This window comes from Hibiscus syriacus, unplaced genomic scaffold, assembly GCF_006381635.1.
Source record: "Hibiscus syriacus cultivar Baekdansim isolate YM2019G1 unplaced genomic scaffold, ASM638163v2 tig00005465_pilon, whole genome shotgun sequence".
Classification (NCBI taxonomy): Eukaryota; Viridiplantae; Streptophyta; class Magnoliopsida; order Malvales; family Malvaceae; genus Hibiscus; species Hibiscus syriacus.
The window spans coordinates 780,258-797,163 of NW_024062059.1; the positions used below are offsets into that span (position 1 = coordinate 780,258).

General features: G+C 36.7%; 1 protein-coding gene across 1 annotated transcript; it reads right to left on the bottom strand.

The window, feature by feature from the left end:
- Positions 1-2,324: 2,324 nt before the first annotated feature.
- On the bottom strand, positions 2,325-3,853 carry LOC120199777 (NAC domain-containing protein 73-like). The gene is made up of 3 exons (XM_039200793.1): positions 3,598-3,853; positions 3,308-3,497; positions 2,325-2,887 (listed from the first exon to the last, which is right to left on the bottom strand). The coding sequence occupies exons 1-3, from the start codon at positions 3,745-3,747 to the stop codon at positions 2,361-2,363; spliced, it is 867 nt and encodes a 288-aa protein (XP_039056724.1). The 5' UTR covers positions 3,748-3,853; the 3' UTR covers positions 2,325-2,360.
- Between the last annotated feature and the right edge of the window lie 13,053 nt (positions 3,854-16,906).

The window sequence follows — 16,906 nt, forward strand, 5'->3', positions numbered from 1 at the left end:
ATGAAATAGTATGTGTCATGTCTTCTAATGTGATGGAATGTCATGTACCATGTCCCCTAAGGTGACAAAGTGTGTATCACATCACCACAATGAAAATAAAAAAAATTAAGTTAAGTTAATAACAAAATACAGTTTACCGCAATTTGCTTTCATTTGTTTTCTTTCAACCAGAGGGTGACACATTTCACTCTTTGATTGGTGAAAATAAATATATTAAATTAAAATAAAACTAGTCCTCTAACTAAATGGTGACACGTGACATCATTCAATTAGATGATTATATTCATTAAAAGTAGGATTAAATTGACAGAATATGTAAATAACAATGATCAAATATGTGATTATATCAAAAATATTTAACCGTTGTTAAAGATAGTTAACTCAGGGTGAGCACATCTTAATTAAATAAAAATAGAAGTGGCCATATCTTTATTTTTTTTTAAATCAATGACCAAAATTGAACAAAACATAAACATAAGTGATCATCCATGTAGTTAACCCTAATTTTTAATATATATAAATTTAAATATATAATTATTTTAATTAAAATCTTATTATAGATTAATTAAACCTTGTATTTGTTTCTTCCCAGTTCCAACACTCCAATCAGTCAATGATCACTTGGTACAATCTGCAACACAAACCTGTGTTTCCCATATATTTTCCTCACATCATATCATTTGTCGTCTTCAAATTCCTTAATTAGTGCAACTTTGAAGTGCTCCCCAATCAGTTGATTTGATGGAAACCTTGTTTAATTAATCCTAATTTTATTTAGGTATTGTTTACCCCAACTACGGAAGAAGTCTAGAGTTATTCGAATTTCTGATTAAATTTAGAACATTTGATTTAAGTTAAGGTCCTAAACTTAAGTCGAAACAGATTTGGGTGCTCACAATACGTATATAGATAACGAATAGAACACCATCACCAAATGTTTTGTGTGGCAAATTAATGATATGAATATTTGTCACTATTAAATATATGTTAACAGATTCATATAATATACGAATCCAAATGTTAAAATTACTTCGAGCTGTGGATTAAGAGTTGATACGCATATCCATCTTATGTTATCCATCATTCAGGGATTGATTGAGAGGGTCGGGTGAGGCCAATCGTCTTTAAAAAATTTAAAAGTACAGTAAATTTTAGATTTTTTTCTATGTATTTTATTTTGAAAATATGTTTTCGTCTCTCTCTAAAATTAAGTTTACCTACTAACAAAAAATCATTCATCCATCCCTGAATTATAAATTCAATTATTCAAATCTGTACCGCACCCCAAAAGTTGATGGAAAATCGACAAGGCTATAACAGGATCGTTAAGGTGGATTTGAGCACGAATTAGAGGCCATTTTCTAAATTGGACCAGGCTTTGATGAAACTGTAAAAGTCTGGATTTACCCAATTATAATAAATATTTATTTAGCATATTTTATATTTATATAATTGATATAGAATTATCTTTAAATATATATTGCATTGTACTTATCTCATATTAATTATATATATATAATTGGAATAATTATCAATTATTTTTATTTTTTATAAATTTTAAATCTTATATGGGGGGAGGGAAAGGGGAATTCTAGGGGAATGAAAGAGAGTGCTCCTAGTGAATCTTGAATTCATGCTCTAATGAAATATGAAGGAACAAAGATTAGCAATTTGATCAACTAATGACATGTGCTTGCCTGATTTTTTTTATTTGTTAAAAACACAAAGACGAAAATTATCGAATATTATTGTGGATACATCATTAGAAATATGGACAAATTGTATAAATATATACCTACGAAAATCATTCAATAATAAAAAAATATTTATTGTTTAAAACTCAATTAATATCATTTTATTATAATATTTAGGAGGTTATGATCAAGTGCATAAAAATATAATTACTTTCGAATTAAGGTGAGATTTATATAAAGATAAAATATAATTGAAAATGTTAAAAATACATTTTAAAGGACAAGGTATATATTGAATAAAGTAAAACCTAATAGACTAGTACAAGTGGTAAGTATATCACACCTTTGTATAGTTTCCAAAAGTTAAAACTTGGCCAAGATTAAAGTTTGATGAAGCATGTGACACGTTTACATCTTGTTGTTGACACTGTACAAAGCATCCATTTTAGCATGATCTCGAAAGAGTCAAAAAAAAAAAAAAAAGAGTGGTTATGGTGAAATCTCGATATTCTTCCATGGTAAAGAATATTTTCTTCTGCTCTTCAACTAGATATAAAAATCACTCCTTATTCTTCCCAACCTTTCTGGATAATTATATGTATATATATTTAATTTATTATTATGTAACCATTAATGCTTATTGTGTATTATTTACCTTGTAATTTATCAAGGAATGAAAGACCCATCATGGACGGCAAAGTGGGGAAGTAGCTGGCTAGGGTTGGCTCTGCTTTGGCCACCTTGATCGAAGGCAATGAAAGAAGGATTATAGAACTCGACGAGCCCATTGTTGCTGTTATTCTTGAGGTGGTGCGGACCTTCGTGTCCGCTCTGTGCCTTTAGGGTGTCCTTGATCGAACCACATTGTCTAGGCTGCGTTTGGTAGAAGACTTTCGAGGCGACCAGCTCGCCTTCTTTCTCTTCTTCGTTGTTGCCCAGATGGTACTGGTGCATCACCCAATTTGTTTTCTCCGGTTTCCTTTGCTTGCCGTAGTTGGAGTAAAGCACCAGAATCTTCTTGTACCCCTTGACCCTTCCGGCTATGAAAACCGGCCTCGTCTTGCCGGTTTTGTGCCACCGGGTCTCGCCGCCTTCCGTGTCGGTGTGGACCTTTCTTCGTTTCCTTGTCCCGGTCGTGTACGCCTTGGAGGGCCGGTGAAAGAAGTGGCGAACCAGGCCATCTTTGCTTACTCCTACACACATGGAACCGGGTTCTTGTCAACGTCATTGACAAATGATGCAAACTAAGATGAAATATTAGGGTTAGTTATATTCCTTCATTAATATTGCAAATGGGAATTGCTTGGTTAGTTGGAATATTAGGGTTCTTGTCAACGTCATTGACAAATGATGCAAACTACGAAAGGTTGCCAGGGTTAGTCGGAAGGTTTTCTTCATGACTTGTATCTTATGGAAATTGCTTGGTGCCATTAGGTTAGTTGGCAGCAGGTTTCTTCAAACATGGAGAATGGCTAACCAATAACCATTTCCATCATTTCAAATGAATTTCCATAATGTTTTCCTAGCATTCTTTTGAAGGGTCATTTTCGTATTTCGAACTCTAACCTGAACCATAAAATATACATATTCGAACACGTATGTGTTAAAATCACCTGGCAACTTCTCAGGATGAGTGTAGCAAATCCCATTCTCTCCTTCAATGGAAGGGATGAATTCATCGATAAGAGGATGAGGCTTACGAGCATCAGACCGCACCTTCCCTTCCAAATGTTCAAGAAGCTCTTGATCAGTTGGATCAAACTTCACCCCAGCTGGTAAACCAGGCAAATCATGGATTCCACCCTATAACATTAAAACTCTTCGTATATATAGTTTTTTGCAGAAATATTCAACAAGTAAACGCAAAAAAGATATTCATATATAGTGAAGTAGATCAATGAACCTGGTCGCGGTATTTGATCTGATGACCGCAAGAAGGGCATGTCCTAAGGAGGCAATCTTTGTGCCTTTGAGCAATCACGGTTTTGTGAGACAATGGAGGGGAGCTGCTGTCGATTGTTTGCACATCACTGCAATCATTGCACCAAGTCATTTCCCTTTGCTCTTATCTTTTTCCCATTCCACAATGGAGGTGATCTTTGCTTTTCCTTTCTTCTTTCCTTCGCTGCTACTCCAAAATATAAACGATACTATGCGAACGAAGAGTAAAAGGAGGAAGAGAGAGAGAGAAGAATTAAAAGGAAATAAAGTTGGCTTGTCTCCTCTAAAGCTCTGGTGCCCCCAAACCCCGTTTACTTTAGGGTTGGGAAGGGAATTAAATTCTCCTTTTCACTTTTTACCAGATACTTTGCATTCAAATGTAATGAGTCGAATCCGTCAAGCGACATCAATAATTAAAGGGAGTGTTTGTTGGATATATGAACTGCAAAACTACACCGTTAGCACTGACTGAAAATATAAACAGTAATTAAGAAGAACAGATTCGTAAACCGTGTCGTGGTAAGAACCACTGCCTTAGAAACGAATTCGCCTCGATGTGTGTAATCGCTGCAGTAGGCGGACCGTCCCCCGAGGTTAACACGGTCGCTCCGAATTCCGTACACCCGAAACCGGAGTGGACTGCTGGTGGTATTGCACTTCTGATCGGAAAGCACTCAGAGAGAACTCACAGAGAGAACTTTAGAAAACACTTTGGTAAGTGAATTGTGAATGTTTTGGAGTGAGTTGAGAAGCTGAATATAGCTCTCTATTTATAGGCTAGAAATAGGGTTAAAGTCGTCCATAAAATTTCAGGATTAAACATCTTATTTGTAACAGCTGAAACGACTAGATGAACCTGACTCAGAAATAGTCCAGGTTCATTGTATCATTATTCAGCTGTTATAACTCCCGAAATTATATCATGTAACCCCTGGAATTAAATCAAATAACTCCTGTAACTCCTGATATTAACAGCTTGTCTCCTCTGTACAAAGTTGTAAATCAGTCCAGGTACATCTTAACGTTTCTGATTTAATTTAGGAATAAACTGTTTAATTTCTGATAAAAAATAATTCAGCTGTTATTATTTGAAATTCAAACAGTCCTCAGCAGCCTATAAATATCAGTTGATATCTTTCACATTTTCCATTTGTTTCTTTCAAAGAGAAATTCCTCAAGAATTTTCTCTAAAAAGATAGTATCCGCGCGGACGTGTCGAAGACACGTATTACCACGACCACGACCACGACCACGACCACGACCACGAGTCGAGCCGAGCCGAGCCGAGCCGAGTCGTGCTGTGCCGTGCCGTGCCGAGCCGAGCCGAGCCGAGCCGAGACGAGACGGACGGACGGCGGCGGCGGTGCGCGAGAGCCCCCCTTGTTCTCTATCACTCAACAAGGAAGTGGAATGTCAAGCCTTAAATACCATTCCCAATAGTGTTTCCAACACTATGTGGGATTGAGCATTACCAACATTCCCCCACTAATGCGAAAGAAATCTTCTGAAACTCGAAAACAAGCTTTCCAGAAGAGTAATAGCGAGATTAGTTGCTTAAGCACTAGTGAACATATCTGGAACTAGTACATAGTGATGATGAGCAATCCTTCTCTTAGATAAGTGAAACTAGTCTGGAACTTTCTAAGATCAGGGTAAACTCATAACACACAACTAACCCCTTCATCCACCTGAGTCCTCGATGTGTAAGATATATATATACAAAAGTATATATTTGGCCATCTTACCTCAGGATTCTAGTAAGTGTGCTAGAAAAATAGCCCAACATTTTTCATAGAAGGCGGCTAACCCTTCTCACTTACATAGGTTATTTCATCAAGTTTATCTCAACATAAACCACCCTTTAAAAAGGAATATGAAATAATTAAGAGCTTTTATAATAGCTCAACCTCACAAAAGGTATGGTGACTTTTTTTAAGTTCATTATAAATGAACCACCCAAACTCTGGGCTAAGAAGTCATTAAGAATAAATATTCAACCTCATTTATCGGTAAATTCAATAAGTCCTTCTCACTAGAACCATCCAAATACTTGGATTTGAATTTATTAAGAGTTTAACAAACTCAACCTTTCTGTCGGTAAGTTCATCATTTCCTACCCACTCACTCTGGGTTATGAACTTATTAAGAATAGATATTCAGCCAAAATCGGTAAATTCATCAAGTCTTTCTCACTAAGACCACCCAAAGCCTGGGCTATGAATTTATTAAGAACAATTAAGCTCATCATGGGCATGCACATTATTCATCATAGGGATAGGCAGTAGGAATGTGCACTATGAGTCTTTCCATGGTTTCGTTTGACCACATGGAACTTAGATAACTAAGTTGGGTATCCACCATGAATTCCTCAACAATGGGCTTTAGACCCATCCCCCTCGACGAATCTAGGACCAGCTTCCGACTTAACCCTTTGGTAAGTGGATCTGCTAGGTTCCTTTCCGACTTCACATACTCTAAAGAGAGCACTCCATTCTTTATCAAGTGTCTAACTGATTCATGTCTTATGCGAATGTGTCTTTTCTTACCATTGTAAGCTTGGTTCTTAGCCACACATATCGCAACTTGTGAATCACACAACAATGAAACTGGAGGAGTCGGTCTTCCCCACAATGGAATATCTGCTAACAAGCTTCTGAGCCACTCGGCTTCTTGCCCAGCTAGGTCAAGAGCTATAAACTCTGACTCCATGGTAGAACGAGCAATACAAGTCTGCTTTGATGATTTCCACGAGATCGCTGCTCCACCCAAAGTAAAAACATACCCGCTCGTAGAGCTTACCTCATCATTATCAGAAACCCAGTTGGCATCACAATATCCTTCCAATACCGCAGGAAAGCCAACAAACTCAAGTTTCCAATTCACAGTACCCTTAAGATACTTCAGTAAGCGTTTAAGCGCAATCCAGTGCTCACCACTCGGATTATGAGTATATCTACTTAGTCTACTCACAACATAAGCAATATCAGGCCGAGTATAGTTCATTAAGAACATTAAACTTCCGATTAATTTAGCATATTCAGTTTGGGAAACACTACTTCCTTTATTCTTAACTAGATGTATGCTAGGGTCATAAGGAGTTCGAACAGGGACGACATCAAAACTGTCAAATTTCTTTAGCACTTTCTCTATATAATGTGCTTGACATAAAGAAAATCCCTTCTCAGTTTTGGTAATTTTGACTCCTAAGATTACATCTACTTCTCCCAAATCTGTCATCTCAAACTTAGTGGACAAGAAATTTTTAACTTTGTTAATGGACTCAATGTTAGAACTGAAAATCAACATGTCGTCAACATAAAGACTTATGATAACACATTCAGTTTCAAACATCTTCGAATACACACAAGCATCCGAACCATTCACAACAAAACCAAAACTAAGAATAGTTTTATGAAATTTCTCATACCACTGTTTAGGAGCCTGCTTAAGTCCATAGAGTGACTTTTTGAGTCTACAAACTTTGCCTTCCATACCAGGTTCCTCAAAACCTAGTGGCTGCTCCATATAAATCTCCTCATCTAGATCCCCATTCAAGAAAGCAGTCTTAACATCCATTTGATGTACCTGCAACTTATGAATAGAGGCTAGTGCAAATAATGCACGAATCGTTGAGATTTTTGTAACGGGAGAGTATGTATCAAAGTAGTCTAAACCAAACCTTTGAGTGAACCCTTTGACGACTAACCTTGCCTTGTATCGCTGAATCGAACCATATGGCCTTAGTTTCTTCCGGAAGACCCATTTGTTGGAGATTGGTTTGAATCCCTTAGGCAAGTCAACTAATTCCCAAGTATGATTAGACATTATCGATTCTAGTTCATCATTAACAGCGCTTTTCCAAAAACTAGCATCGATAGATCTTATAGCTTCTTCAAAAGTTTTAGGATCATCATCTAATAGAAAAATTTGAGCTATAGGATCTGAAATGAAGTCTAAATCATTTATCTCAGAAATAAAGGAAGTAATAAAGTCTGGTCCAAAAGAGGTTTCAACTTTTTGCCTTTTATTTCTTCTAGGCTCAAAATCAATTTGTTCAGAAGACCTAGCAGGTTTACTAGAAGAAGTTGATGGAATATATTCTATTTGTGTTTCAATATTTATTCTCGGTTCCTTTAAAGGAAAAGTATTTTCAAAGAAAACAGCATCTCTTGATTCACAAATAGAATAATCTTGTAAAAGCATGAATCTGTATGCAGCACTATTCGTAGCATACCCTATAAACACTGCATCAACGGTTTTAGATCCGATGGTGGACTTCTTAAAGTCTGGCAAGCCCACTTTAGCCAGACACCCCCACACTTTCAGGTATTGTAAATTAGGAGCGTATCCTTTCCACAATTCATATGGGGTAGAATCTAATTTCTTATGAGGAACTCGGTTCAAGATATGAGTTGCCGATAGAATGGCCTCCCCCCACATGTTATCAGATAACCCGGAACTTATTAGTAAAGAATTCATCATCTCTTTTAAAGTTCTATTTTTCCTTTCGGCTATACCATTCTGTTGAGGAAAATAGGGGGCTGATGTTTCATGAATTATGCCATTCTTTTCACAAATATCTTTTAAGAAATTAGATCCATATTCACCACCTCTATCAGATCTAACTCGTTTGATTCTCCTATCTAACTGATTTTCAACTTCTTCCTTATAAATAAGAAAGAAGTTTTCAGCTTCATCTTTAGTTCTTAGGAGATAAACTTTTGTATATCTTGAATAATCATCTACAAAAGTTATAGTAGTGTTTTCCTCCTTTACTTTCAGTGTTTCTAAAATCTGCTAGATCAGTATGAATGAGTTCTAACAGTTCAGTCTTTCTATTAGAAACAGTCTTAACGTGAGGTCTAGTATGCTTAGCTTCTACACAAATCTCACATTTGTTAAAGCTAGTTGTGTCTAGTTTAGGCAGAACATTCATATTCATTAATTTCTTTAAAGCATGAATATTCACGTGTCCTAATCTAGCATGCCACATATCAATGGATTCAACAATATAAGCAGAAGTGGTAGCTTTATTTTCATTAAATTGAGTTTCTATGACAAATAAACCATTGCTTAAAAACCCTTTCCCCACATAATCACCATTTCGGGAAAGTACAAGTTTATCTGCCTCAAAAACTAACTTAATGCCTGCCTTATTCAGAAGCCCACCACTTATCAAATTTCTACGCAAGGCAGGTACATACAGAACATTATTTAAAGCCAGAGTTTTACCAGAAGTCAGCTTGAGTAAAACCTTGCCTTTGCCTAGCACTTCAGAGCTGCTAGAGTTCCCCATGTACACACGTTCACCAGTGTTTCCATCCTCGAACTCAGTGAAAAACTCCTTCCTTGCGCAGAAATGCTTCGAAGCGCCAGTGTCAACTACCCATTCTGAACTGTTCTCCACCAGATTAACTTCTGAGACCACCGCAGCAATGATCTCATCATCTTCTTCTACAACGTGCATCTGTGGCTTGTTGTCATTCTGGCGGTCTGAGCGGTGTTGGCATTGGTAAGCCTTGTGGCCAGGTAAACCGCAAACATAACACTTGAACGTCTTTCCTTCCGGTTTGGCCTTTCCTGACTTCTTGAAGTTGGTAGCCTTCTGTGGTTTCGTCTTTTTGTCTTGATTCCCACGTTTCATGATCTTCTTAAATTTGGACTCAACCAAGTTAGCTCTAAAAGATAAATTACTCATAGAATTAGTAAGCTTATCTTTTAAACGGTTGGCTTCTTCAATCTTCATATGGCCCACAAGTTCTTCAAGCGAAATGTATCTCTTCTTATGCTTAAGAGAGTTACGGTAATCGGACCAGGACTTGGGCAGTTTCTCAATGAGTACATTGGCTTGCAGTACCTCACACATTTGCATCCCTTCAGCGATGATGTCAGCGACTAAGTTCTCATAGTCATGGACTTGATCCATTATTGGCTTGTCGTCTGTCATCTGGAATTTGAGCCATTCGCCGACAACGTACTTCTTGATCCCCGCATCATCCGCACCATACTTCTTGTCGAGAATGTCCCATATTGCCTTGGCACTATTTTCTCTAAGGAACATATCAAATAGTTTATTTGACATGTGGCTGAGCAGATGTCCTCGTACCGTCTTGTTATCCTTCTCGAATTTCTCGTAGGTAGCGAGAGCGGCGGCGGCAGTTGCTAAGGCATCATCATTGAGGACCGCATCCGCATCATTACCAACAGCTGTGGTTGGCGGCATGGTAGGTGGTGGCTTGAGCAACACGTAATCAAGATCAAGTTGCTCGAAGAATATAAGAATTCTTTGGGACCACCTTCTATAGTTCTTTCCATCAAATGCATCGAGCTTGGAAAGATCGGGAATGAGTTTGCTCAAAGGTGTCGACATGATTGCAGTTTATGGAAATTCGTTTCTAAATTGTTGGATATATGAACTGCAAAACTACACCGTTAGCACTGACTGAAAATATAAACAGTAATTAAGAAGAACAGATTCGTAAACCGTGTCGTGGTAAGAACCACTGCCTTAGAAACGAATTCGCCTCGATGTGTGTAATCGCTGCAGTAGGCGGACCGTCCCCCGAGGTTAACACGGTCGCTCCGAATTCCGTACACCCGAAACCGGAGTGGACTGCTGGTGGTATTGCACTTCTGATCGGAAAGCACTCAGAGAGAACTCACAGAGAGAACTTTAGAAAACACTTTGGTAAGTGAATTGTGAATGTTTTGGAGTGAGTTGAGAAGCTGAATATAGCTCTCTATTTATAGGCTAGAAATAGGGTTAAAGTCGTCCATAAAATTTCAGGATTAAACATCTTATTTGTAACAGCTGAAACGACTAGATGAACCTGACTCAGAAATAGTCCAGGTTCATTGTATCATTATTCAGCTGTTATAACTCCCGAAATTATATCATGTAACCCCTGGAATTAAATCAAATAACTCCTGTAACTCCTGATATTAACAGCTTGTCTCCTCTGTACAAAGTTGTAAATCAGTCCAGGTACATCTTAACGTTTCTGATTTAATTTAGGAATAAACTGTTTAATTTCTGATAAAAAATAATTCAGCTGTTATTATTTGAAATTCAAACAGTCCTCAGCAGCCTATAAATATCAGTTGATATCTTTCACATTTTCCATTTGTTTCTTTCAAAGAGAAATTCCTCAAGAATTTTCTCTAAAAAGATAGTATCCGCGCGGACGTGTCGAAGACACGTATTACCACGACCACGACCACGACCACGACAAGGAAGTGGAATGTCAAGCCTTAAATACCATTCCCAATAGTGTTTCCAACACTATGTGGGATTGAGCATTACCAACAGTGTTGTTATCTCTTGAGATATCAGGTTCGAGCAAAAATATTTTTATGTTAGTGTATACTTTCATTATCAATTGACCCAAAAAATTCTGAACAAATATATTAACCTTAATAATATTTACTAGAGCTACCTAAAAAATATAAGGAGAGTAACAAAAATCTCCTCTTCACTTGAGTATTGTTGTATCGTAGGCTCCATTCAAAGCAAAAGAAGAAGGGATTGCTTGGATCATAAGTTAAGGTTTTTGCTCGTGTATCAGCATATAGGAAACTTGTAAGACAATAAATGTAGTTTTTCTGTCTTTTTGTGTGTGGGTGTGTGTTTAACCAAAGTCTAAAGGCTGCATTTTAGGATTGTTAAAATGGCTAAGTTGAACAATAAAGAAAGCTAAAACTTAAGAGACTGAATTGAATAATAAGAATAGAGTGGAGATGGGGCAATCTAAGTAATTGGTAGAGCTATATTTCACCACCAGAGAGAAAGAGAAAGGTTTAAGGTCCAATGTCACCTTGGATTATTCAAAAAGCTAATCTATATATAAATTTCTTCACCTACACTTCTCATGAAATAAAAGAAACCTCCCCCTACCTCCTAATTTCCACATGGCAAGTTTGATATATAAAGAATTCCTACCATAAGTAACCCTAATTTCATTATTTTGGAACTCAGAGTCTTAAATGGAACGACTTGTTCATGGTCAAGTGACTCGTCCGATCCGAGTCCGAATCATATAAAATTTAAATTATGAATTTAAAAGTAGAAAAGCAAGAAGATTTTATTTATGAAGGATTCCCAGTATAATTCCAAAACGTGTATCATGAGATGACATGAAACCCGTGGAGAATTTCCAGTGGTACCAATGACTTGTTCTGAAGCCAAGGTTCTGGTAAAATTAGCCCAATAGATTAGGCAGGTAAAAAAATTAGTTTAGTATGTGTCTTTAAAATCAATTTAAAATTCACGATAAATATTACAATATAAGATAAACTCATCACTCCCACATAATTAATTATTTAAATAATATTTTTATTAAATTTTGTCATGTCATAGTGATAAGTTTTAATAAAAAAAAATATTTTATTAGAATTATGTTATATCCTTATTACGGGTTTTGTATCACTGTAATAAATATCATGTTTCTTAAAGTGAAAAATTTAATGACGTATTGAACTAAATAATTAATCCATCTATGATATTAAGCCAAATTTGCCAAGGTTTTGCCATGGAAATTTATTTATTTGTTTGTTCATCTTCTTCCTTCGTGAATTGATAAATACTCATGAACTCATACATTAATGCAAAAGGAAGATACTCATGAAGCGGTGCCGCAATCTCACAGGCGAAGCCTCCGCGGATCTGGTGAGTCGACGTTCGGAGATTAAGGTTTAGTTATTTCACTTATTTGTATCGGCATTTTTTTAATAAATTATGTGGATTCTTGTGTTTTCTTGCATGCACAGTCGGAAGAGGATTTGGCATTGAAGCAACAGCTGGAGTTATATGTAGAAGGAATTCAGAATCCTGATCCTGAACTCCAGAAAGCAGCTCTTCAGAGCATGAGGTAATCAATCCATTGCTAATTTCAGAGTTATATGTAGAGGAAAATTGGAGTTTACAATACAGTTGATTAATTTATATTTTATGTTCGTTTGTTTCATTAATGTTATATCAAGTTGATGTGTCGTGTCATAAGTGAAATTGCAGCTGTCAATGTATCAAATTGTTGGGGGGGGGGGATTTGGATTTTGCTGTTAGTGAGAGCCGTTGCAATGCCAAAATATGCCAAAATACAGCATCATTTTTTACAGTTCGATTTGATATCATTTTTAGGCAAGCAATCCTCTCCTCAGCAAGCTCCATGACTTCTGTCACTAAGTCATTGAAGTTTCTCCGTCCTCATTATGGAAGCCTAAAGGCTTGTTTTGAGATGGAAGCCTAAAGGATGATTAAGATGGAGACCTTATTTAATGTTGGGACTTCCCAATATATATCTCATGGGTAGAATTATTATTTTCCTGTATAAAAGTTGGGTAGGTTTGTTTGTTCATTAGTTTAAGTTTATAAAATCTTTTATTTTTTCAGGTTAGAATTAGCTGTATTCGGTTTAACAAATTTCTTTTCCTTCCTATATGTTTTTTCTCCATACGTCCTGCATTGTTAAATTACTTTCACTTGTTTGCAGAAACATCTAGCTGATGTCTTATTGTGCTGGCGCTGACCATTTCTGCATAAGGCAATCGGGTAGCCCTCGATTCTTTGATTAGAGTACTCATAAGGTCGAGGAAGCAGTTGGTTAGTGTAGATAAGTATTAGTTAGAGTTGCGCAACAGAAGCATAGAAATTGTTTTTAGTAGAAGAGTTGGCAAGTGCCATAAAGTCTCAAAGTTGCCTAAACCCAATGGATAGAAGAGGTTATCAGGTTGTGTTGTAAGTTAACCCGATTAAGTAAGGATAGCAAATAAAAGATTTAGTGTTAGCAGTGAGTTATGGAGTACCATAAGGATTTCCAGTTAGAGAGAGAGAGAGAGAGTTTTAACAGATGATCTTAAGTTAGGGCTTCGAGTTTCCAGCCCTTAGAGTTAGATGTTCTAGCTTTCAAGATCTATCGTAGATGCCCAGTAGAGTTTCAGAGTGAGACCTTTCTCTAGGGAAATTTCGGGGATGAAATTTCTTGGAGGAGGGGAGAGTTGTAATGCCTCGAAACTCGGGCCAATAGTTTGGGTCAGCCCGATACCTTTAAGTTAAGCCAATTAAACTTCCCAAGATAGTTGGATCAAGTTATATAAGTATTAGGCTTAAGTAAGGCCCAAGAGTTAAGGGTAAATGATGGTTTTAAGTAGGGGTAAATATGAGAGGGATCAAAAGAGTAGTTTACCCATAGTTGGTTTTAAAGGGTATAGACCCCCTTCTTTAGATGGATTTCACGAGAACCTTCCCCAAAAATATTTTCTTCTTTCTCTTCTTTTCTCCTTTCTTCTTCTTTCTCCAGAATAAGCCAAAGAGGAGCAAGTTTTTAGTGTTCCAAGTTTAATTTGAAGAAACCAAGGTAAGAACTTTAATTTTCTTCCCTCAACTTTTTAAGTCCCAAATCATAGGTTTTGGGTTAAGATTTCAAAATATGTTTTTGGGAGTTGAGAGAAATCAAGTGTTTTAAGCTTGTTTTTGGGTAGATTTGAGTTGTAGGAGTTGTATTTAAGTTTAGTTAAAGAGGTGAAAAAGAGTTTCAAAGAGGTCAGGTAACACACTATCACCCTTTCATACTCTAGTTGAGTAGTAATCCATTTCCTTGCTTGGTTTAGTTAAAGAGGTGAAAAAGAGTTTCAAAGCAAATGATAAAGGTAAGGTGATTCCTAGTTGAGTTGAGGGAGATTTTAGCAACCAAGGAGGTCAGGTAACACACTATCACCCTTTCATACTCCTAGTGATCATTAGAGATGTTTTCTAGCTTGAGAGTTAATTATAAAGCTTAGTGTTGCATGATCATGATAATTTCCATGTTTTGATGTTTAAGTACCTTGTAAAGTCTTATTTATGCTCCTCTTTAATCACAGAAGACTTTAAGAATATTTGGGGATCTCACTAAGGTCTTTGGGTTTGATGAACATGAGATTTTTGAGTGAAAATGTGTTTTCTGCAGGTGGAGTATCGATATTATGGGGATAGTATCGATACTTATTCATCCTTCCAAACAAAATACGTGTTATCTGGGTAAGAGTATCAATACTCTTACAAGAGTATTGATACTTTAGGAATAGTTTCAAAACTCCCAGATATCGAAACTTGTCAGAACAAAGGGCTAAAAAGTATCGGTACTTGTATAAAGTATCAAAACTTTAACAGTAGTATCAATATTCCAGGGATAATATCGATACTTTCAGTCTGTTTTGAGTAGTAAAGGCAAATTTTGAGCATTTTAGACTCGAGGTACCCCAACACTTTAGTAATTCTTCAGATAAGACTACAAGTGAGAACGCTAATGTTATTTTTAAACGTAGAAACAAGTTAAAGTTAGGAGAAATAAAACTAGCCTTGTTTGAATGCTCGAGGAAACGACCAGGACACCCGAGTTCCTTCAGAAAAGCTAATAGAGTCGACAATATAGATTCAATCCAGATATACTTAGGTAGGGTCGAGGCCCCTCTGACTAACTATGTTTGCCGAGGCCTTAACACTCTCTAGAAGATAGTATGGGTTAGTCAGGGTATGGTTTCCTATGTAGAGAATTTCGGGGGGCATATCTATGGTAGACTAGAGGGGTGTGTGGGCTCCGAGATGCAGAACCTTTAATCGCAACATGATGTCTACTACAGCGTAGAGAGTGAGTATTCGAGAATACTCACTCAAGTAGTGTTTAAAGCAAACTAGCTTAGGCGCAAGGTTCAACACTCAAGTAGTGGGATAGTAGAACATATAACATTATACTTGATAGTTTGAGCATGTCATGAACACTTTTAGTATGACTTAGTTGTTACTGTAGCACTGAGCTAGTTAGCTAAGCGTTTGTAATTTGTTTCCTTAGGCAGGTTAGTCGAGGAGCAGTCCGAGGACTTTTTGTCAGAAGCGATCCAGACCCAGCTAATGTAGAGTACGTCTCGAGTACATCTTTAGAGGGCATGCATATTTGTAAACTCATATTTATATATTTTTTTTGTATGAGTCGTAACTCATTTTATACTATGGTATGTATGATTTAAACATTATTTTGGGAGCTCCTAATGTAAACTATTTTATTTAACTTGTAGTTGATTTATTTTAGCAAGAGTGATTATAAATAGTCATTTTAAAAGAAGAAAAAAATTGGTTAGTCACTCCGGTGGTTCCGTGTGATATTCTAATCGGTCGACTGTGTCGTACTAGTTGAGGATGTTACATCTACTATTAAGGGGAGTATTAATCATAATGTCACGGCCCACACCCCCCACGGGCCTCGAACATGCATCTTGATCTGTGATAAATAACTTCTAATCAAAAAATTTAAAATGGTTTTCCCAAACCTTCTCCTACAACTTGTAATAGATTCAAATACCCTGACTTGCTGATTTTAATTGGTAATTACAGTTCCTTCACAATATTGCAACATCTTGCCATAAGGGGGAATCTTGTTGCTTTCTATGTAATCAACTGGATTTTCAGTACAATTCCTGCTTCGGGGACGTTGACGTTTATGTTCCGATTATGTCGACAACCATCTTATTGGGCAACTATGCTTGTAAGTTTCACTTTCTGCCTATTATTTGCTTTTCTTTATTCTCTTATTCACTTAGTTCCTCCCCTCGAAAGTTTACCAGTGCCATAAAATGCTTGAGTTGTTTCTCTTTTGTAAACAGCTCATCGTTGCAGCCGGAATGGGTCCGGTTCTAGCTCATCGTTCTCTCTTATTTTATTTATCGCATTTTCAATTTTTCTATTTTGTTCCCTATAATTTACAAATTAAATCATTTTACTCACTCCGTCATTAACTTTTTAACGGTGTTATAACATGACACAAATATTAAAACGACGTTATTTTAAAAAACTCAAATGTACACCAAAACGATGTCGTTTCGAATCCTCATATTTTCCCCCATTGCCACCGTTAACCACCAAGCTATTTTTCAATCCGGACACCGTCGACCGTTGTTGATGATGGTCATTCGGTCCCAAAATTCATGAGGGTTAGTCTCAACCCCCTAAATCCAAATCTAGTGGTTGTTTCATCAAAAATGTGCCAAAATCCATGAATCTCAATTGAAACGTTTCGACTTCTTCACTTTCACTCTTTGATTTGTAGACTTTGAAGCAAGTTTAGACAAAATGAAAGTCGGATTCAAACTCAGTGTTGAGACGAAGAGACTCATGAAATTTGAGATCGAATGGCCACCATCAATGGTGGCTGACGATAGCATCCGATCACCTTCTGTTTTTATTTTATAGTTGGATAAACAAAATAGAAAAGAGAGTAAAAGTTCATAGAGGAACATTATAT

Bases quoted from the DNA above. Each gene is read 5' to 3' on its own strand.
- LOC120199777 (XM_039200793.1), bottom strand. From the start codon at position 3,747: ATGACTTGGTGCAATGATTGCAGTGATGTGCAAACAATCGACAGCAGC. The intron at 3,498-3,597 runs GTTCATTGATCT...TTAATGTTATAG, and splicing joins AGATCAAATACCGCGACCAG to GGTGGAATCCATGATTTGCC. The intron at 2,888-3,307 runs GTGATTTTAACA...CCATGTGTGTAG, and splicing joins TCATCCTGAGAAGTTGCCAG to GAGTAAGCAAAGATGGCCTG.